Here is a 22,356-nt window from a genome sequence, read left to right as displayed (position 1 = left end):
TCTTCAGCAGTTCTTTTAGCTCTTATAAGAGTGGGGGATGTTTGGCTGCACGTAGGTGCAAAGAAGCACTGATTTCCCTGGAGTTCATTTTTGCTAAAAGCAAAGCTCAGCTGCTCCCATCCATTGTCTTACAGAAAGGGAAGTTTAGACTGGACATTAGGAAAAATTTCTTCACAGAAAAAGGGTTATCAAAGGGATGTGGTTGAGTCACCATTCTTGGAGGTGTTCAGAAGCTGGGTAGATGAAGTGCTTGGGGATATGATTCAGTAGCAGACAGGTATGGTTGGAGTTGATGATTTCAAAGGTCTTTTCCAAGCTAATGATTCTATGAGTCTATCTCGTGCTCCATCCTGGGACTTGGAGGTGGACTGAGACAGCTACAGGTAGATGTGTGTGACCCTCAGTGAGGGCAATATCGGTAACCAGACCAGACAGCTCAATGTGGGAAATTTCAGGACAGATTCCCAGGCTTCTCCAAAGCCTGTACACACAAGTCCCCTGCACTCAGCTCACAGGACGGCAGAACAAGCCTGATCAAACCAACTGCAGCTTTGCTCCCCTCTTCTGTGGCAAAGCAAGGTCAGGTATGCAATTCCTTTACACCACAGGGAAAGGGAAGATGGGTGTGTTTATCCTGCCAGACCTCGAGATCTCTTGGCCCCGGAGCTCTGCTCTCTGCACCAGATGCTGGTGGCTTTAGGAGGATCCACTCCCCACCTAAGGCTGAGCTGCACACGGGCAGCCAGGGCCAAAATTTTGCTCACCATAAGGCAGAACCCAACCACACGCAGCCTTTTCTGCAAGAGCTGTATGACCTGACTGCGTATTTATTCAGGGCAGTGGTGGATGTTCCCTCACTGGCACACAAGAGGGGGCAGCTCATCTTGAGCTCTGAATCTTGGGTCCTCCAGCAGCCTGGCCTGAACACGGCACAGGCTGACAGCATGTGGCAGGCTGGGACCAGGTCCCTGGGTCTCCCTAGCACTTATGCTTGGTATTAAACAGTTCAAGCAAAAATAACTACTTCGGACCCCCTGGGGAAGCCTTTTTTTTTTAAATAAAACTGTCATTCTCTGCACACACCAGCATGTGCATTAAATTCAGAACCAAGTCCTGATTTTTTTTTTTTAGATTGAAATTGCTTAGAACCTCATTCCTTACATCTGACTTTTCGGTGTAGGTGTACAACATTTATTGGCACCGGCATTTAAGCTCTCCTCTCTTACAGAGAGGTGCATAAGCTTGTACACACACACATGCTGGCGCAGGCACAATGAAAAAGCGTTTGCTCCCCCACTGCTCACCTGCCAGCTGGGGTTACTAAACTTTTCCCTTGAAATAAAAACGCTGTGGAATAATAAGTCCCACCTGTCGGCCAGTTCTTTCTTTCTTTTTTTTTTTTTCCAGGTCCTTCTGCTCCTTTCATCATAGCTTCATGGAAAAGCCTTGATGTGTTATAGCTGCGTGTGCTAGAGTAAAGGCCACCTCAGCTTTTCCATTATAAACCCCAGTTTTGAGGGGTTTATAAAACTCTGCTGCAAGAAGTTTGCTCCAGGGCTGTTACTAAGCAAAGAAAAGGGGCTGGAACCAGGATGAAGTTTATTTTTTCTCCCTTCTTAATTAAAATTTGGCAAGTGATTGATCCGCAATACAGGCTAATCACTTGGGGTGGGAGTTTGAAAAATACATTAATGAGTGCTGCGATGTTGAGAAGTCGTTAGGGCTTACACTGTGCCAGGAAGGATTGGGGTATTTTGTCTTAAAGTTACCTCTTAAAAAAAAAAAAGGCATGACGTCTGCTATAAATTGGCTAAAGTAAGAAAACTCAAAAGGAAGGATTTAGGCACTTCCTGCTGTCCTGTGGGTCTAAAAATGGGCACTTTTGCAAGCAGAATATGCTACCAGGCACAGAGAATACAGAGACACACGCGCACGCAGACAAAGCAATTTTGCCTACACGGGCCACTGTCAAACCTGGGCTCAAAGCTTCCCTCTTTTCTAGGAAGAAAAACCAAGGCAGAGCAATGACAGGAAGGACCAAAACCAAGAGCCAACTTCTGCCAGGAGAGGGCTGAAACTCCATGATTCAATTCTCAACCAAAGCAACAGCCCCCAATCCCCATGCCTGGACGTGAAAAGGCAGCTTCTTTGCAAGTGTGAGTTCCCAAAGAAGCAGATGTTCACCACTGCCGTCGTGGGTAATGGGGTTAAAGCAATCAGGAGAGCATCCTTTTTCACAGAGCCTCCTCAAAGGGTGCAGCTCACCACCACAGATTGTTGGGAGGCCAAAACCGAAATATGTTAATGAATACCCAGACAACCTCATGGCAGATAGGAACACTGTGAAGGACCAAGTGCAGGAACCTCCATGCAGTTGCTCACTCAGGTCACAGAATCAGTGAATCACTAGGGTTGGAAAAGACCTCTACGATCATCCAGTCCAACCATCAGCCCAACACCACTGTGCCTACTAAACCTTGTCCTGAAGTGCTATGTCTACACCTCTCTTGGACACCTCCAGGGATGGAGACTCCACCACTTCCCGAGCCAGCCCATTCCAATGTTTCACCACTCTTTTGGTAAAGAATTTTTTCCTAATATCCAATCTAAACCTTCCCAGGCACAACTTGAGTCCATTTCGCTTGTTAGTTGGGAGAAGAGAGCAGCACCCACCTCACTACGACCTCCTTTCAGGGAGTTGTTAGAGGGTGATAAGGTCTCCCCTTAGCCTCCTCTTCCCCAGGCTAAACAACCCAGTTCCTTCAGCTGCTCCTTTATAAGGCTAATGCTCTGGCCCCTTCACCAGCTTTCTTGCCCTTCTCTGAACACGCTCCAGAGCCTCAATGTCCTTCTTGGACTGAGGAGCCCAAAAGTGAACACAGTATTTGAGGTGCAGCCTCAGCAGGGCATGATCACTTCCCTCCTCCTGCTGGTCACACCTTTTTTGATACAAGCCAGGATGCTGTTGGCCTTCTTGGCCACCTGAGCACAAACAAGGTCCCTACGTTGCTGGAAGCGCTAAGGAATCACCTAGAAGGATTGCTGTGTATCTGTGCTGTTTCTTAAAAAATACTCCAGCCCGCATGGGATATACGGCATTATAGCCTAGGAAAAGCGACAAGGCTAAGAACACTGCAGTGTCATCTGAACAAAGATATAAATGTGTCAGCTGCAGAGCATACACATCTATTGATGGATCCCCTGGAAGCACAGTCTGTGATGAGGAAGACCGTGTAGTATAAGTGATTTTTTTCCCAGCTCTTGCAGCTGGCATTTTCAAATAAGCTCAAGACAGGCAAGTGCAAGCCTAGGGTCAGCAAATACTCATAGGAAATGCTGGATCTGGGGACAGGGGAACTCAGCAAACTGCATCTGCTCAAATAAAACGTGCCCTCTTTCAGCCCCTGCACCCGACAAAAGCTCCATCCACTCGCAAACAACAATCCGACTTAGCTTTTAACTCCATTTACTTCAAAAGGAAAGATACCAGGGTTTGGGAAAACTCGGAACAGCAGCTCAGAGAGAAGTCGAGAACTCAGTGACTCATTCCCCTGGCAAGATCACCTCAACGTGAATTACTACTGACAGACACGCATCAAACCTGTCTTCATAAATCTCCAAGGGTGGTTGGCTCCAAACCTCCCCAGCAAAGTACTGCAACAGATTGTCAGAGCACTCTTCCCAGGAGAAGCTGTATGGTCCCTCTCCGTTAACGGAGAAGGATAGAGATTCATCCTTCATCACCCAGTGACTCAGGGTTGCAGGCCAACAACCAGCTGAGGACAGATACCAGCCACGAGAATGGTCAATGTTCAGGAAAATGAACCCCACCTCCTGCTGCCCAGGCTAAGCCCCTTTCCTGCAACACCATTACCTCTCCAGCCTCTGAAGAACCTGCATGTACTTTCAGGGGTTTCCAAAAGGGATCACAGGGAACTCACTCCAGGCTACTGTCCCAGTTTGCGCATAACTTGAAGGTATCAACCAGCTCTCTGCATGCAGGGTGGATGAACGAAAAACATCTCTGTTCAGTTCCCCAGACAAGCAGTACACAAGGAGCAGCAAGCTCACTGGTGTGGTCTGACACAGCAATGCAAAACCAGCAGATAAACCCAGATGATAAAACAAATAACTGAGTTCTTGGGAACCCAGGCACGATCACATGACATCAAGCAAGGTAATCTTGTGTCCCTCTCCGTGTCTCCATTCCTGTTGTGCCTACAACCACAGAGCTGCCTACAGTGTACATAGCACGCAGCACTCAGCACACCTTTAGCCTGTGTCCCCTGGATCACAGCCCTCAGGCAAACTGGTTCTGCTCAGAGATCAAGTAGAAGGAGAGAAATCCACTCACTCATGTTCTGATGCCGAGTGAAGGGTTGGTTCCTCCCTTTCTCCACGGCTACCACGAAGAGGACTAGCTAACCAAGCAGCTTCTGTTGGCGCTGAAGTGCTGGCTCAGTGAACACCATGATCTCAGTTCTCTTAAGCCACCTCCAGTGCCCCTTTATGTGACCCCAGCCTTTCCTTCATGTCAGTCCAACACAGCAACAGGACACAGAGATGGAGCCTGCTCTGGTGGATGTTTCAACCCCGGTACTTGGAGCTGGTTTGAAGCTAGGAAGTCCAGCAGCCATTTTTATAGTTGGTGGTTAAAAAGGTCTCCTCCTCTCCCTTAGCAACAGAACAGTTATAATTAGTAATTGGACATGAAGAGCCAAAAGTCCAAAAATTATACTTTTAGAAAGCCCATGTGCTTTGAAGATTTAGTCCTCATCAGTGCCCTAGACGCCACCGAAGTTGGAGGATACTAGAGACGCTCAGATTGTTATAGCATCATAACCTAGAAAATGTTTAAACCTTGAACCTTTTAAAAATCACTTCTCCTTTGGCCCACAGACAGACATGAGCACCAAATTTAACTTGGTTTTCAATGTCCTGCACAGGTTTGGAAGTGCTCCCAGGCACTCCGAGCCTTCAGTTCCAGGGACTTGTTCAATTCTCGGGCTTCCCTCTCTCTCTCACAGACGCACTCAGTCTAATTTAATATTAGATCTCGGCTGGGCATATAAACCATGGGCGCACAGGAGAAAGGGGACTTTTCACCAGCAGGGATGGCAGATCTCCAGAATGTTCAAAAGGGGCCGGAAGCCCGACACAACCCACCCGCCCCAACTCCTATTAACTCCAACAAATTGTTTATTGCACAACAGAAGAAAAATGTTGCCTCTCTCCCCCAGTCAAGTCTTTCCATGTGTGCTGCACGCGCAGGCTCCCTCCTCCCGCCCCCGCTGGGGAGCCAGCTTTATACACAGGGAAAGGTAACAGCAGCGATTATTACACACACTATCCCACAGCTCCTCGCTTGTTAAAAAAAACAAGAGTCTCTTTTGTGCCCAAAATAAAAGGAGATACCTTAATTAGAACAATGCAGGTTGGTGAGCATTAAATACTGAGCCCAGCTGCTGTATGCCATTAAATTCATAAAAAAGGAGGGGGGAAGGAGGGCAGTCTTAATGAGATTACACACATTGACTTTGATCAAGACACAAAAGCACCAAGGCGTTCCAGGGTTTTTATTGCTGTCTTCGGGCTACATTTTAATGGTTACATTAGAAACATGCGAACACAGGCTGGGAGATTTTTTTTTGAGACGGCAGAGAGAGTGCAAACATGCCTTGTGAAAAGGCCTGGTTTAATAAATTGGGGGCTGCAGGGAGAGGCTAGGACTGGGGAACACATGAGTAGCCACTTATTAATTGCTTCCCCTATGCAAGTGCCAAGTTCTAATACGATGTTTTGCTGGACTGTTCCCACCCCGCCTGCCTGGTCGGCAGAAGAGCCACATGCGGATAGCAGACAGCCAGCTCCATCCCTACCCTCCTCACAGATACCTAGGGGGGAGATGGCTTCCCCTCTGCAAAAGTAAATCCCAACACCTGAGCACCTGGAGTGGGATTTCCCAGTCCTTATGAGCAACCGTGGCTGCTTCACACGAAACAAAGGGACCTGACGGAAGTCGAACAAAGTTGCTGCTGAGCCTAAAAACAACCTGAAATCAGCGCCACAGATTTAGAAGATGACTTGAGGCTGCTGGGAAGAGGACAAAGACTTCAGAGTAAAGAAAATGAAAAAGAAATTACTGATTTATCCTCTGCTTGTCACACTGCTGAAGGACCAGATTACTCTTCACCTTGCAGAGCACACATCCATCCAAACACCTCACAGCTACGTACCCACATATGTGTCTTTTATAACACGCTGCTAAAATGTTTACAAAAGCTTGTATAATCTAAATAGTGATGGGGTGTAGCTGAAGAGCTATAAAATACAGCCCAAGGGATAGCCAAGTTATTGAGTTGCTATTAGTACTCAAGCCCACAGGCACTTCACCATCCTGGTAACTTTTCTTGGACAAGACTTTTAAAAGGCAGAATTTAAAGGAGCACGATTGGCTTAATCGTAATTCCAAACGCACAACGTGTTCTATAAAGTAGATTTTGTAATGCCTTAGAGGAACAGTCTGTAGGAGTGGCATTCCCTTACACTTTTTGCAAACCAACACTGTATCATCTTGCTAGCAAGAGAACAAGAGAGCAAAATTGATTGTTTTCTACCCCCCAACCCGAATGAAATGAAAGCTTGAAAATCAGCAGTGCAGGGGAAATGAAAAGTTGATTATGAAGCCCACAGTTTTAACAAAGGAAAGGAAAACACATTTTAATAACACTTTAAATTTTAACCTAATGTCCTTTAATACGTGTATAAGTTACTACTGCATTGGGTCACCTGTGCAATATTCAAGGTAGTCCCCAACACTCCAACCAGAACAGCCCGAAGCCTGAAAACTGCACAGCGCTATCTCAAATAATTCAAAAAAATATAGGTTCATGTTCATAAAAGCTCCATTCCACATCATCTATCCCAAAGATGATTCCCTTTGTTTCAGGGGAATATTAGGTTTCTCAGAAGCTCCCCATTCCACAGATTTCAGTGGATTTGGCCTCCATTCTCACAGCTTTACCTCTCTGCATGGAAGCCCAATAGGAAATTACTGTAAGGCAAGACTGTCCCTGGCACAGAGCTCTTACCCGAGCAATGTAAGAAGAGTAAGCAAAGGGCAGGACTGTGCTTTGGTCATAATGACTCAAATGAAACTCACTCAGGTCAAAGCTAGAGCGGATGTTGAACAGCAAGGCTCGGGAAGTCTGCATGCACAGCACTCACATTGTTTAAGATAAAGCAACAGGCACCTTTGCTGTGGTGATTTAAATAAAATATCCCAGAAGAGAGGGAAAAGTCTATAAGTCAACAAGAAAGTAGCTAAGAGCCTCACCAGAGTCCGCAGCCAGCATTCTTCACAGTGCACATGCCAGCACTGAATGGAAGTCAGGGGCATTGTGTAGGAGTCCTGCGGAGAAGATAAAAACAGGTTATTTCCACAGCAGGGATTTATTGATTCTTTGCCCCCAGCCCCATCACAGCGCCTTTCTTCATGAGTACGATTTCCTTGTATTTTGTATTACAAAGCTCAAACTTGTATAAAATCTAAGTTTGTATTTTGGTATTGTTTGTGCAGTAGAGGCAGAAAGTCTCCTGCAGTCCATTTTTCTGTCTTCCTCGAACTCCTGTTGGAAGCCCGTAATCCACTCAAGCAGTGACCTGGCTCAGCACAGTTATCACAAGAGCATCTGAAGTTGCTGTGGCCACCTGCCATTATTCTCATCAGAAAGGTCACCAGATCATATAAAAAACAGCGACAGGGTAAGATTAACCCTTATCACAACTCTTAGCTCTGCAGGAACAGATTAGCTACATCCCAAGAACGCCACTGCTCTTTCAGATGACATGCCTTCTCTTGAGTATTTTCTGTCATTGCTAATAAACCTCTGGAAATCAGCAGCAAGCTGTTGTCCCTTCTGTGGAATAAGAGATAGGGACTGCGCTCCCACACCTACAAGTCCTTAGCTGGGAAAGAGAGCACCGTGCATCAAGTTTGAAGCTGCAGAGCAACAAATTCCATCAAGCAGCATTTTCTTCCGCTATCAGCAGAATAAAAACTAAACAGGAGACGCAGAGCTCTGCAGACTTGCCATCAGAGGGAGCTGCTGCCCTTCTTTACAACGGCCACAACATCTCCACAGAGCAAGGAGGACCTCGGCAACTTTTAAATGCTCAGACAACATTCCTGTTCTCAACTCCTATGTCTCAGGTCACAGACTCTGCTCTCTCCTATGCATGTAAACCTGCACATGCAGGAAAATGACACACATATCTGGGAGTTTGCTATAGGAAGGCTGAAAGAATTTTTAAGTTGGAACTGTCTTGCCCCAATACAGATGTACAACCACAAATACCAGTGGAACAATGCAATGTACACAGAAATTTCAATTGCTAAGAAGATCTAGCACCTTCGTTTGGAAGGATAATTAGCATCTAGGGACAAAGATGAGTTCTCCCTTTCCACCCCAAAGCAAATCAAAGCTTCTCCCCTCCTCAGCAAAGATGCCAAGACATTTCTGATTCGTTACCACAAGTGGAGTGCTACTCACCATGCAAATGAGACATTTATAGCGGTCCCCACGGGAAAGCTGCCTTTCTAACTCACGAACACGAGCCTTTAACGCTTCAAATGTTGTCACAGCAGAGTCTTCTGTAATTCTGCAAAAGATGACGGAGAGTGAGCATCACTGAGCACACAAGACTGTTAAGAGTTCTGGGAAAAAAGGATCCCACAACAGGTCTTGCACTGGAAATGGGAACATTTGAACTAAGACACCCAGCTTGCAGCGAAAAAACGTTCCTGAAAAGCCCAGTATGAATTCTTTGAGGTATCCTACTAAAAAATTCTGAACACATCATGATAGAACACAGCAAGGCTGAGGTTGCCAACTTCATCCAGAACAAGTTTCCACAAGACATGAACAAGTAAAGAACAGATGGAAAGACTGTCCAGGGAGCTGGTGGAGTCCCCGTGGCTGGAGGTGTTTAAAAGATGGGTAGACGAGGTGCTTAGGGGTATGATTTAGTAGTGGACCTGTAGAGTGGGCCTGATGATCTGTAAGGTCTTTTCCAACCTAGTGATTCTATGATCAACCTCATGAAACACAAGATCAGCTCACTGCACAGGATCAACATAATGCCTTTACATTAAAGAAACCCTTAGCTTGTTGGGTTCTAATACTGAAAACAAGGAGAAACCAAAAGCAGTGGACACTCTGCCAACAGGATGACTATAAAAACGGCTTTACAATCTCTGCTTTCTCATTTCCTAGGGTCATTTTTGATGGGCAGGATAATCTCTTTTGTCACAGAGGCACTGTGCTGAGGGCAGGCAAGTGTATTTTCATGGTTCTGTGAGGCTCGTGAAAAGAGCAACTTGCCAACCTAAAAGCAAGGGCAGAGAGCAATGCTTAGCAAATGAGATGCAGGGAGCATTACATACAAAGATGCATCAGTCCAGCGTGCTGCTAAATCCGGTTTCTAAACAGCGCAGATACAGGGAGGGGCCCTCAAGCATTCCCCAGATAAAGTTTACAATATCACGTTGACATTAAGGCTTTCATTCTTGTGACAAAACCAAACCAAAACAGCATTTTTCACGTATGTCAGTGAATTTCAGGCCTGTCCAAACAGACTCCAGCTCAGAAGAACCTGAAGGGCACCTCGCCACCAGAAGCTGCATCAATCACTGCGTAACTCACAGTAGCACCTACATCTTCTACTTTTTTAGAGAATGATTCATCAATAGGTGGCTAAAACCTGGGTCTACAGGAATTACTACAACAGCAGCAATGAAGTAAGCTGCAATCTCAGCACTGCTGCTGCACGCACGCACTCGCTCCTTTGTTCATTAGTCACTTGTTGCTGGCACGCAGGGAGGGACCTGAGGTATCTCCCACAAGTTGATTCTTCTGCCTTTTCCCCAGGGCTTTGGAAACAGAGCTAGTTGAAAAGATCTTGAGTGATTTTTTTTAATTACGACACTTCAGAAGAAACTGGAGCTGCAGGAGTGCATACGGTTAAGTACGAGTGTTATAAAGCTCCTCCAACTCTACTCCTACCTTTGTACAGATCAGACGCGCTCTGCATGAGCTAACCGAGGAGAGACCTTCACCAGGAGGAGATTCATTGCAAGTGACAGTTGCTAGGAAATGGTGACAACTTTAAAACTGAAACAAAGGCAACAAAAATACACGTCCCATGATAGCCTAGTGGGAGAGGACTGCTCGGGGACAGGGACACTGTGGATTCAAGACTTGGTAAATCAATAAATACTCTTTGAAGCATAATGAAAGAGATCCAGAAGGAGACAGTGCTCCCTGCTGTGAAACACCCACTTGCTCCTACTCATTGGTATAAATTATTATTATATCCCAGCTTTGGTTCTCACCCTCAAGGAAGAGAGTTTGTGTTTTCAAAGAAAGTATAGAAAGGAGATAGTTTTGTCCAAGGAAGAAACAGAATTATTTATTTATAGCTTGAAGATTATTGTGGGCTGAGAAAGTCACCTTGCATGCAGTCTGGCCCATCAATAAGCTGACACTAGATGAAGGCTGCAGTTGAACTTGACTTTCTGGAATCCTTTTCTCCTTCCTGCGTGCATAAGGGCACTGGAGGCATAAAGGCAGTGAGTGTGGCTCCTGCCCAAAGCAGGTGGCAAGCAGAACCTCAGCCCTTGCTAAACTCTCCATTATTACCTGTGGAGCTATCTGTTTTCTGAATGGCAAGGAGAGGGAAAGGTGGAATCCCCGGGCAGATCCAAGCAAAGGCCAATTCATCCCCGGTCCCAGCCCAATAACAATCAAAGCTTGAGAAGGAAAAATTTGCCACTGCAACAACCAGAGGAGATAGAAAATGGCTTGTTTATAGAAGTCTAAATGGCTGACCCCCATCAGCCAGTTTCAGAAAGTCTCTGAGATAATCGCACCTGTCCAGTAATAAACGAATGAATCAGAAAAGGAGGCTGAATAGAGGTATAAGCAATAACGCTCAGAAGCTGCCTGATACAATGGCCAATCAATAGGAGGGCTGTAGATCAGGGTGCTAGTTAGCTGGAAAATTACCGCACCGCTGCGTGCGTCACGCTGTAGGGATCCTGGACAATCAATGTGGGAGGTATTGATTTAGTTATTATCACTTCATACGCTCCAGACATTGTTAAATATACATTTATTAACAAGACTGGGGTGCATTGGTAAGAGAGGGAGCTTTTGCCACTGCAGTATCTCCCAGCGCTGATCAAAGATCAGCTGTGACAGACTTTAAACTCCATGTTCTCCCTGCCAAGTGTGCTCTCAGGACAAATCCTGATGCACAGCATAGTGCCTAAGACGCAGCTCCTATCTCACAAGACAGATATTTTGGCCACAAGTGAGTATTTTGCACTTGAGATTTTGGGAAAGCCTCCCAGAGCAGCAGCAACCAGGGATGTGGCAGCCAGGGGTCAACCCAAAGTGAGCGATAATTGCATGATTGCTTCTGAAAAGCTGGAGGAAATGAGGTCAAGGGAAATAGGGAGAACATTAGTAAATAAAGGAAACTGGAACTACCTCCAGGGATGGAATAAAGACAAGAGTCACTTCCCATGTGTCTGGCTCCCATGGTGGCCAGCACACTTGGGACACATGCTATTCTATTCAGTGATATTTTACCGTCAACCTCCTGCTTGTATCCTAAAGATAAGCATCGCTTAGGAGCAACTCTTCCTGCAGCAGCAACCTTGGGAACTCCCTCAGGCTTCCCTCTTGCGTGCGCACCTCGTGTGCGCTTGCTTGGACGCAGCTGGGAGCAGCCTGTGCAGTATTTTTAAAGAGTAACATTGGGGTGAAGCGAGGGTCAGAAAGCCAAGCTCACGAACGGGGTAAGGCCGTGTACAAGTCACCCTGCCAAGGGAGGCAGAGGGAATTACAGGGAAGAAGGAACTGGCTTGAACAGCTTGGCTCTCCTTGCTTTGCCTTGACCTCACAGTGGATGTAGGAGGACTCCTAACAATTTTGCACCTCAGTGCTCTGATTTGACGTGTTTGGATAACGTCATTTATCAGCCTCCAGAGAGACCTGCTGAGCACAACCACTGCCAAGAGCAGTGCCTCAAACCCCCGTGATGGTGCTTCTCCAACCACACCAGTGTGAGTGGGCTTATTGCTACTTGACTGTTTTCCACGGCTGAGGATGCATCAAGAGAGCACATCCATGCTCTACTCACTTGAGGACCGACATCTCTGCTTCAAGCTGGGGAGCCTGAGCAAGAACCTTTAAACAGGAGCAAAAACACAAAGGAAGGACTCCTTGCAATGGCAGCTTGGTCTGCCACTTCTCTCTCAGCTTTGTGGTTAATTCTTCAACAACTCTTCAATAAACTCAGGATGCTGGGTACTGGGGAGAGAAGTCTATGAGACCCAGCAGACAGCATGTGATAAGTTTTCAGTCTTGGTGCCTGGTGCATGTTCTTCTACTGTTCATAGCATTGCCCCTGAGCACTGTAAATAATCACAAAACGGTTTGGGTTGGAAGGACCTTAAAGATCACCCAATTCCAACCCCTCTGCCATGAGCAGGGATACCTCCCACTGGATCAGGCTGCTCAAAGCCTCATCCAACCTTGCCTTGAACACCTCTAGGGATGGGGCAGCCACGACTTCTCTGGGTAACCCATGGCAATGCCTCTGCACACTCACAGGAAAACACTTCTTTCTAATATCTAATCTAAACCTCCGCTCTTTCAGCTTAAAACCATTACCCCTCATCCCATCTCTGCACTTCTTGATAATCAAGAGTTAAAACCAAACTTTCTTCCTCTGAGCAAATACTTGCTTTGTTCAAGTAAAAGACCAGAAGAAGGGCACAAAAATACCATGGAAGAGGAAAAAGGACCTAGCTGTAGCTATAAGCAGTTACTCAGCTATCGCCTCCTGGGAAATCTCCCCTGAGAATCAGCTGTCCCCCTCTTTGCAGAAAACTTTAACCCAAACACTGCTTATTTGTCAAACATTAGCATGCATGCGATCTTTGTTTCTCCAAATTAAATCGAGCAATTCCTACCCGCTGTCCCAGTGGGCAATCACAAGCAATTCCGTTAATTAAATTATCTCTGATTCCGCAGCTCTGGAATCTCTCAATTGACTAAGTCTGTGCTTTATCATCAACAAAATACTGGACGAAAAAGGAAACAAAAACATGCTGACGTCCAAGTGATTGACTTCAGTTAACCCTTCCCAGGTGGATATTAAGAGCTGCTCAAGAAACTGTAGGATTGGAATGAGCCCAAAAGCAAGACCCTCGTAACAGACACCAGTAGCAGCTGTTTGCTTGTGTTTCCTTTCTACTGTACAGAATAAAACAAAACGCATCATACTATCACAGCATCCGGCATCCTGCCTGTTTGAGAGGTGCAGAAAGATGCAAGCTGTGAGCTGCTGAAGAAGTAGAAAACCATCTCAAAGATCAGTAAGGCCCCGCAAATACTACATCCTCCCCTTTCCCACATCTCACTTGAGGTACCCCGCTGTTGAGGAGTCTCTATAAAACATTCTCCTTTGGTTTATTTCAACTGGATATAAATTTTTCTTTCTTCATAAATGGCCACACTGTACACAGCATTCCATAAATTTTTACAATTCCGCTGTTTGTGTGTACCTTGTAAAAAATGCTTAGCACTGATTAAATGCACCACCAATAAAATTTCATGGGCTACTTTTGACACTTGATATTCTGACCTTCTCTCTTCCTCATACATTTATTTTTGTTTTCGTATGCCTGTAAACACAGAGTGGCAGAGGGGAAAATGTACAGTACGGCTGACAAACCCGAGAGTGATGTCTTTATTTTTAAATAAAGCTTTTATCTTCCCTTGTCTGAGGTGGAGAACCTGATCCCAGCAGAACATACATGCCATTTCCCTGCACCACGGGCAGAGGTCAGGTCACCAGCAGCGTACATATCATAAATATTAGAAACAGACTGGTCGATGCTTTGAAGGAAGAGTCAAGCTAAAGTAAGATTTGAGAAGCAGGGAAATTGCTCCTGGCCACATCCAACCACAGTTGCAGTTGACAATTATCGTAGCCACTACTACACTGCAGAAGAGGAAGCCTACTCCAGTCCTCACTTTGTGGGGCATAAACCTTTAAGACTTGACAAAATCATGGAAAAAATGACCCCAATATCAGTGCACAATCATTTAATTGCAAGAACTCTCTCACAGCCAATTTTAGGCGAGTGGGCAATTTTTTTCAGAGAAAAGACCAAGTTTTACCAACCTGTAATGTGCGCGTGGCTGCTGTGACACCGGTAGCGCCGCGCAGCGGCAGAGCACAATAATGCTGTCTTGGCTTCCACTCACACATTGTCTTCAACACAACTCCCTTGCTATTTGAGTTTCAAACACTAACTAAAAACAAACCTAAGTTTTCAACCTGGTGAAAGAATCTGCCCCCTCTTTCAATTTAGCAAGCACCACCTGCAGTAAGCAATACAGCTAATAATATCAGGAGTTTATTTTGGCAGATATGGGTAAGCAATACTGAAGTTAGGAGTAGACATGCAGACACAAAGGCTTTTTGCACTTACTAGAGTGCAAGAATCACAGAATGGTTTGGGTCAGAAGGGACCTTTAAGATCACCCACTTCCACATCCACTGGTAGGTAGATCCCTACCAGTAAAAAACTGCCCAGCAAAGCTGTTTGCAGCAGAGCTGTCAAAACACAAAGTGAAGTTGAGACCCTCAGTCTGTGAGAATTTCAGTGTTAAAAGCAAATCTTCTGGCAAAATACAAACATTTGAGGAGCTAGCTTCCCCTTTATTTAGCTAAAAATCTCATTTATTTGGTTTATTTGTTTTTAGACTAACCTCCTATGAAAAGGTTGACTTATAATCCTGTAAAACACTGTCGCATGTATTGAGGAAATTGGCAAGGATGCTAATTTATTGTCCTCTAGGAAAAAAAAAGCCCTCTTTCCTTGATTAATGTATGTTTTTGTATTGTAAGATATTAAAGAATGTTGCTTCACCTGTAATTATAGAGAATAGTTTATTTTGGCAAAGTGCCCTGGCTTCTGGTTGCCAAGTTATGAATAATGCAATGTTCCCCATTCTAATTTCCGTGTTCTGAGTTGTGAATTTGGAGCGGGGTGCATGCAAGGGCACACACACACACGACGCCGAAGCGCTCTCAGTCACGAGCGCCTCTATTTTATACTTGCTTGCACAACTTGTTAATACTGGCATCTGCTTGCCAAATCCAGAGTTTGCTTCTGACTAATTTCATCTTGATGCAAACCAAAAATGTTGTCTTTTTTTTTTTTTCTTCCTCCCACAGAGGAATTATTTCTCTTACACTTGCATGCACCGTTGCGATACCACTGAGGGGAGCTTACTGCTGCAAGAAGGCATTTTAAGCCGCAGTTAGTAGAGACTTGGGTAAAGATTCCCTGAAGAATTTAATGACAGAAGAATTCATTATGCTTTCAGATCTCCTCCACCTCTATAACACAGAACCCAACAATGTCTTTACAGAAGCGGGAAGTAAATTCAGGCGCTGGCTCTTTCTCTCTCTCCTTTTTTTGGCCGGTGTTTCACTGGGACACATGTGCCCAGCCCCAATCAAAACAGAGACAGATGGCACCGCTGATCATTCAGAATGGAAGGAGCATCAGAGTCAGCATGTTTAGATGCATTTGTAGGGCAACGCAGTATCCGCTGGCCACTGGGACTGATTTAAAAAGACGGCGAGTGAAAGTCTGAGCTTGCGCCAAAATTTTAAATGTGCCATTTGAGCAATTATGGTTCGACATGAAAGCTGGGAGAAAGAATGCATGGGTCATTCTGATTTCGATTTAGAGACTATGTCCCCTGCTCCAAAGAGAAAATAAATGCAATCCCATTGCTTTACTGTCGCAGCTTTGGCTATGCTATGGAAGAGTATTTTGCTGCAGCAAGGTTTTGTTGAGGCAGCACAGGCTGAGTTAGAAAATGATTCTCTTAAGAAAGTTCCTAAATAGAAATAATTGCACATCTATTGTATTAATATCTCAGTTCACTTTTCAAATGTATCCTGCATCCTGGTGACCTTAATTGTATTCCTAACAGATCTGTGAAGGTGCATCATGGTCTCTACCTTAGTACAAGCCAGGAATACAAAAGGCAGGCAGCAGAGGTGGAAAATGCAGCTCCTCTCCCTGCTGAGACACATGAGTTAGAAGTTCCAGCCTACTGAAACTTGCCCCTATCCACAAGTAAACATGTTTGGTTTAAGACCAAGCTCCATGTATAGTAAGCACCTATATTTTCCTATGGGAAGACTTATGGCAGCTGTAACTCATCATCTTACTGTGGCCTGGAGGTAGTCAGAGATTATTGGTAGCCTTGGCTGGACGATTAGAGTACAAAATTATAAAATATCCCTGAAGTGAAAGAGTAATAGTAAATTTCTTGGGCTGAAAGGTGTTCAGAAGGTTGGACACGCAGCCAAGACTTGCAGCCTGCCTCTGTGCACAATGAAATACCTTCTACTCCCATGGCCTGCATCCAAACGGCTGAAATAAACAGGAAATATCTATATTACTACAGCAGCACTTGGATTCATCTGCAGCCTTTTAAGGGCTTTACCGTGGAGGTGATCTGCTTTCCAGAACTTCCATTCATGACTGCTGATTGGAGACACACAAGGGCAGCGCGATAACACATCCTCCAGGCAGCTTCCTACAACTGCTGCTGCCACCCTAGAACTTTTACACTGCTGCTGTTTCCTTTACGGGTAAGAAAAGGATCAGAATTAGCATCATTTAAGGTAATCATGCCTTCAAAAAGAAACATGAGGCTATTAAAGGAGGCCACGGCACATTAGTATCACATAACTGTGATCCCAGAGCTGGAAGAGGAAACCAGCAATGCAGGGGAAGGACAGGTCAGGATCCGGCTATCTGAGGGCAAAGCAGGAATGCTTCTGCAACTGAGTGAGAAACTGAGCTTTTTGTAGACAGATACCATTAAAAAGGAATAAGAAGCAAACAGAAATAAGATGAAGGGCCTGCAGTGATAGGGAGTGAGTAAGGTTAAGACAAGCATCGACACTGAAGTGAGGGCAAAAAATCAACATGGACATTAAACTATGTTAACTACATTACTCGCTATTGCACTGCTTCTGTAAAGGCAGTGCTGGGTTCTGCATTACAAAGGCAGAGGAAATAGGAAAGCACAATGAATTGTTCTGTCATTAATATTTTTTTGGAAATCTTTACCATGCTCCAACTAAATGTGGCTTAAAACTCCTTCTTGCAGCAGTAATCTCCTCTCAGTGGTACTGCAACTGCGCATGCAAGTGTAAGAGAAATAATTACAGACTCTACAGTTATCCCAGACAAGGTTTAATGATAAGTAATACGAAGTAGGGTTTCTTTTTTGGTACTACTTCATATTTATACTTACTAACTGTAGTTTAAGAAACGCATAAACTACTGAGAGACATAATTACAATCATCCTGATGTCATACAGCAGCTGGCAGAGCACAAACACTTACAGAGTCCTGCCACAACAGTCAGTGAGTGCCAAAGGAAGCAGTAGCCCTATTAATGCCAGCGCGCAGCCAGAGCTGCCTTTCAACAGATGCATGACAGCGACAGCAAACTGGCAGCCAGTGGGGCACAACATGATCCCTTTTCTGCTCTTCAAAGGAACATTTCCATCCAAACAAGAGAACGCAGCCTACGTAAAAAATAATTGTTACTTTTCTCTTGAGAACGTGCCGGCACCATATAAACATTTCCTAAAGAAAAAAATCAGCAGTCCCTGCCTCTTAATTCTCGCGGTGTAGGTGAGGGATGTGAACAAACAGCCATATCCTCAAGATATTTTCAGAAGGAACACAGCAGGATCTACAATGCTCCATCAGAGACTTTGTTAAACACAACAGGCTAATTTTAGGGACGAGTCTTCCCTCTGACAAGCTGTTCAAACATCTAAGGGCAGAATTCCTCTGCTAGAAGGCAGCTGTTTGTGTTTTATAAGCTGAAGTTTCTCTTACCTATAGAATAACTCCAATATTTCACAGGGAATCATCATCCATCTAACTGAAGTACCCTCTAACGGACCATCAGCCTCATATCCCCTTTGAAATAGCACAGCTGAGCACTTGCTGGGCCACGATTTATTTTTTACCTTCTAAGACATCTTGCTAACTCTATAGCTCAATAGTGACAGTCGAATTTCACACTGCGATAGCCCCCCATCGATTTTTCACTCCCAGGAAGCAACTCCACAAATTAAAGTTAACAGCATTTCTGAAACTAAGAAGCAAAAAAAAGAGTATAAAAAAAGAAAGGAAGGGGCATGCAAAGAGACATGAAGGGCAGATGCCTAAACCACACCCCTAACATCGGAATAAAATCCCTTCTTGGGTTTTTCATCAGTTACAGGACAGGGATGCTACTGCCCCCATAGCCAGCAGCCACTTTGGGGTTGCAGACACTTCAGCTTTAAAACATCACAAGTTCAACAGATAGAAGAGTCCATCCCTGCATGAAGATGCCAAATATGTGTCTAAAGAAAACTGCCCCAAAGCATGAGAATTAGAACACACCTCTGGACACAGCCACACTGAAGAGAGCTGCCACCTTCCCCCCAGGTCTGAGCTTGTACAGTCAGCCTGTCCTGCCGAGCTTCATTAACCGCTAGCCTGTAATGAACCACAACACTGACACTGTGCCGCAGCGGTAGTAACGTTTGAGACCATCATTGGCACACACCACTTCTACCAAACAGTTAAAAAGAGGGAGCAGAATAAAGAAATGCAGCCCAGAAGTCTGCTCTCCATCATCACAACCTAGAGGATGAAGCAATGCTGAAGTCAAACTTCATTAAAAAATGGAGCATCTACCTATGCACCCTTACAACACTCGATCCCAGTAAGTATATACTACAAGCATGTATTACTTACTACGGAATTACTGAAAGGAAGGACTAAAGCAAAACAAAGATAAAAAGCATTTTCTCAACCTGGCTTTGACAATCCCAAGCTTCAGGTCAGCTTCCTGGATCCTGTCTTAAGTTTACACGGGCTGAACTAGGACTGGACACACCAGCAGCATCGTGCTCTCTCTTAATAGAGTTAGTTAATTTAGGAAGTTATTTTTTTAATTCTCTCTTTGCTCTACAATGTTTCTGTCTCCCACCAAAGCCCATTAATGGTGTGACTCTGCAGAGAAGCGCTGGGGACCACTTATTCTCTGGTATGAATTCACAACAGCTTCTGCCTCCCTCTGACACACCAGCTTAAGTGTGGCTCCATCCCTTTCAGGCCTCTGCTAATCCTCTGGCTTCACACTCACTCTGTTTCCATCTCGACTTGTCTGCCCAGAAGCACGGTCCCCGTGACAGACACTGCTACCTCCTAGACTGCTCTCACATGCTTGACTCTTTGCATAAGGATCCCAATCTAAACTCTGTTTAATTTTAACCGCTGCTCCTTCTTGTGCTGCTGCACCAGAATCCCTCTGGAGCTGATGCTTTTAGAACAGCTGGATTGGAAAGAAGTGAGATGAGGGGGAAGTGGGAGAAAGAGACAGCGAAAATAAAACAAACACAATTGCTTTTTGTCTCTAAAACCCTCTTTTTAACCCAACGAGCATCTCATCCAATGAAGCATGATGAGCATGAAGTGTTATATAAAGAAGATAATTATAAAGGGATTTAATGCTTGGCAGACTCGTATCGCAAGGTTTATCGCAGAGGTAGCATACTCACTTAAACAGCCTTGTGTCCGGGTTTGCTATTATGCGGGCAGCGTGGCTGGGGCCAAGCGGAATAAGAAACAAGGTTTGTTTTACAAAAAAAAGGAGCACAGCCCCCTTCCCACCAAGGATCGCAGCTCCAGTCCCACCTCCTTCCACTTCTGTCCCATCCCTGATTAATGATGTTGTCTGCCTGATTTATGACCCACCCCAATAGATTAGAGTTTCCCTCTTCAACCCCCTCCTCTCTTCACCCCCTCCAGAAGGCATAGCCACACTCCGCTGGAAATATTAGAGAATTATTAAATAAACATTCATACGTCATGTCTCTTCCCATACTGAGCTCATCGTAGTCAACGCTCAGCGGCCGGGTCCTGTTTGCTTTGGGGCTGACACCAAACAGCTGGAGTGATTCATGGAGAGGCTGGCTACAATGCTCTGTGCCATATATCATGCTCGCAGCGCTCCCTGCCCCGGCGGAGATAAACTGATCAACCACAACGGGCTGGAATGAATTTATGACAACACAAAATTGAGGAAAACAAATGGGAGGTGACCCAGTGGGCCACTAACCCAGACTCTCTTGCTGGCCTGCAATCTCGTCTGGTGGCAGAAAGCAAAATTGAACATTGGCACTCTGAATTAAGATGCTGGCTTTTAACCCCGGGGAACCTCGGTTTCAAAATGGCACCAGATCCGCATAGGCAGCATCTTGGGAAGAAATGGGGAAGGAAGACTTTTTGCAGGGAAGGTGCTTTTTCTGTGCACGATGGTGCTTCAGCTGAGAGCATGATGTTGGGAGAGGAGTCATGGAGGGTGCCTGGGCAACTAGAGCTGCTCTCCCCGAGCAAAGCTGCCTCTGGAGTCTGAGCTAAAGGATCGTTGCACTAGCTGAGGTTTGCTTTCACAGTGGCTGGGGTCTTTAGGAGCTGGGCAGAGCTCAGGCAGCGCAACAATCCTTTTTCTTTACCCCATGAGCCTTCAGCAGCCCAGGGTGTCTCCCAGACACCTCATGTTGGGGAGATTAGAAAAGCTCAACAGGGCTCAAGACACCCTGCAGTGCTGTGAAGGAGAGGTGGGACCAGCACCATGTCTCTCATTACCTGTGGCTGCCATCTGCAGTTCAACACAACACAGATGAGGTCAACCTGTCCAAGCTATTGACGACCTGGCACAGTACAAGAAGCAGGGCAACAAACACAGACGTGCCCTAAATTCCACCTAGTCATTCCACAGGCAAGAGGCTCTTCCATGAAAACCTGAGTTTAGATTAAATTAACTTGCTTGAGCAAAAAACTTCAGCTGCTTGCCAAAAGTAGGACCACTTGCTGTGCTGTAATAAACGATTAAAAACCAAACAAAACCACATCACTCTCCTTGCCTAGACTTATTTTTGGAAGAGGGGAGGGAGAAGGAACGTCATTCTTATGAGAGGAGGATCAATATGCGGATCGCTGCTAACTCTATTAGCTGCTGCTCTAAACACAGAACACTGCTGACGCAGGTGGGAAGCCACATGTTCCTGGGCACTTTAAAAAATGCTAATCAGATGCCCATCAATAACGCTCAGTTTTAAAGGCAAAAATTAAAGTTACAAACAATAGAGTAAAGTGATGCTGCCAAAAACTTCCTGTAAGCGCCACCCAAACCAAGAAAAATGAAACCAATTTAGCTCCAGATTAAGAAACAGGAACTAGAGATGAATCAATTTAGCCTGTTGGGCTGGGTCGCCATATATCATGGCTCAGCAGTGGAGTGGGAAACAGTCAGACAGTGCGAAACCCTTCCCCCTCCTTTTCCTAGGCTTCTAGCTCTGATCCCTGTTATCAATTAATTTAACAGAACCCCTCTACACAGACAAGCACACAGAGCATTCAGACTCCTTAAATGGCAGGACAGAAACTATTTATCACGCACAAATCTCAAAGGAAAGAAAGAGAGGGGGGAAAGAAGCAGCTAAGAATTCTCCACCTGAAACACCACCTTGCTTTCTGAACCTTGGTGAAATAGAGGGCCTTAAATAAAAAGCTTTCCCTGCTAGTTTCAAAAAAAAAAATCTACATTATTGGCAAGACTCAGCAAGGCACTTAAGGCTTTTCCTGTAATTTCTATTGGGTCTTGCTGACTTTTTGCACCTCTTGCAGAACTGAAGCTTTAGTGGGGCAAGGTTATAGCAGAGCACGGTGTGCGAGCACACACACGCACACGCTCCCCTCACTTCACAGCAGCGCTAACACGAGTGTTGTTTGGAAAGGATTCTGGGATCCTTCAAAAGGTGCTAGCTAAAGCCTCTTTGATCAGATTATTAAAGCTATGTCAATTTTATCACTTGAGCTCAAGTGTTCTGGAAAATGTCAAATCCTTTCAGCTCCTGCAGTTTAAAGATTTTCTATAGGAGTGGATGTGAGAGGGTGGAGGGCTGCTGGGCTGACAGGCAGGAGGCCTAAAGGGAAGCCAAGCAGTGGCTGAGACAGAGGCTGACAGATTAGGGCAGAAGGGATGTGTACATCCTTGAGTCTCTGCTACCAAGGCAGCACGCAATGGTTGGCTCATTCTAAGGACAAAGATGCTCCTGCACTAACCTGTCTTTGGCCAAAGTCTGCTCACTGAGAAGCACTGAACAGCAGAC

General features: G+C 45.3%; 2 protein-coding genes across 4 annotated transcripts in view; both read right to left on the bottom strand.

Moving 5' to 3' along the window:
- The window catches only part of RNF220 (ring finger protein 220), a 229,797-nt gene that overhangs the window by 4,512 nt on the left and 202,929 nt on the right, over positions 1-22,356 (bottom strand). For all 3 annotated transcript variants that reach the window (XM_069862965.1, XM_069862966.1, XM_069862968.1), the window contains 2 exons: positions 8,553-8,661; positions 7,337-7,411 (listed from right to left, as the gene is read on the bottom strand). In XM_069862965.1, the coding sequence (XP_069719066.1) occupies positions 7,337-7,411; positions 8,553-8,661 (184 nt within the window). The remainder of the gene's footprint in view (positions 1-7,336; positions 7,412-8,552; positions 8,662-22,356) is intronic.
- Positions 1-22,356, bottom strand: part of RPS8 (ribosomal protein S8) — a 145,746-nt gene that overhangs the window by 54,850 nt on the left and 68,540 nt on the right. The window lies entirely within an intron of this gene.

This window comes from Phaenicophaeus curvirostris, chromosome 8 (genome assembly GCF_032191515.1).
Source record: "Phaenicophaeus curvirostris isolate KB17595 chromosome 8, BPBGC_Pcur_1.0, whole genome shotgun sequence".
In the NCBI taxonomy this organism is placed as follows: domain Eukaryota; kingdom Metazoa; phylum Chordata; class Aves; order Cuculiformes; family Cuculidae; genus Phaenicophaeus; species Phaenicophaeus curvirostris.
Note: the sequence above shows the minus strand (reverse complement) of the source record. Positions and strands in the feature narration are given on the sequence as shown.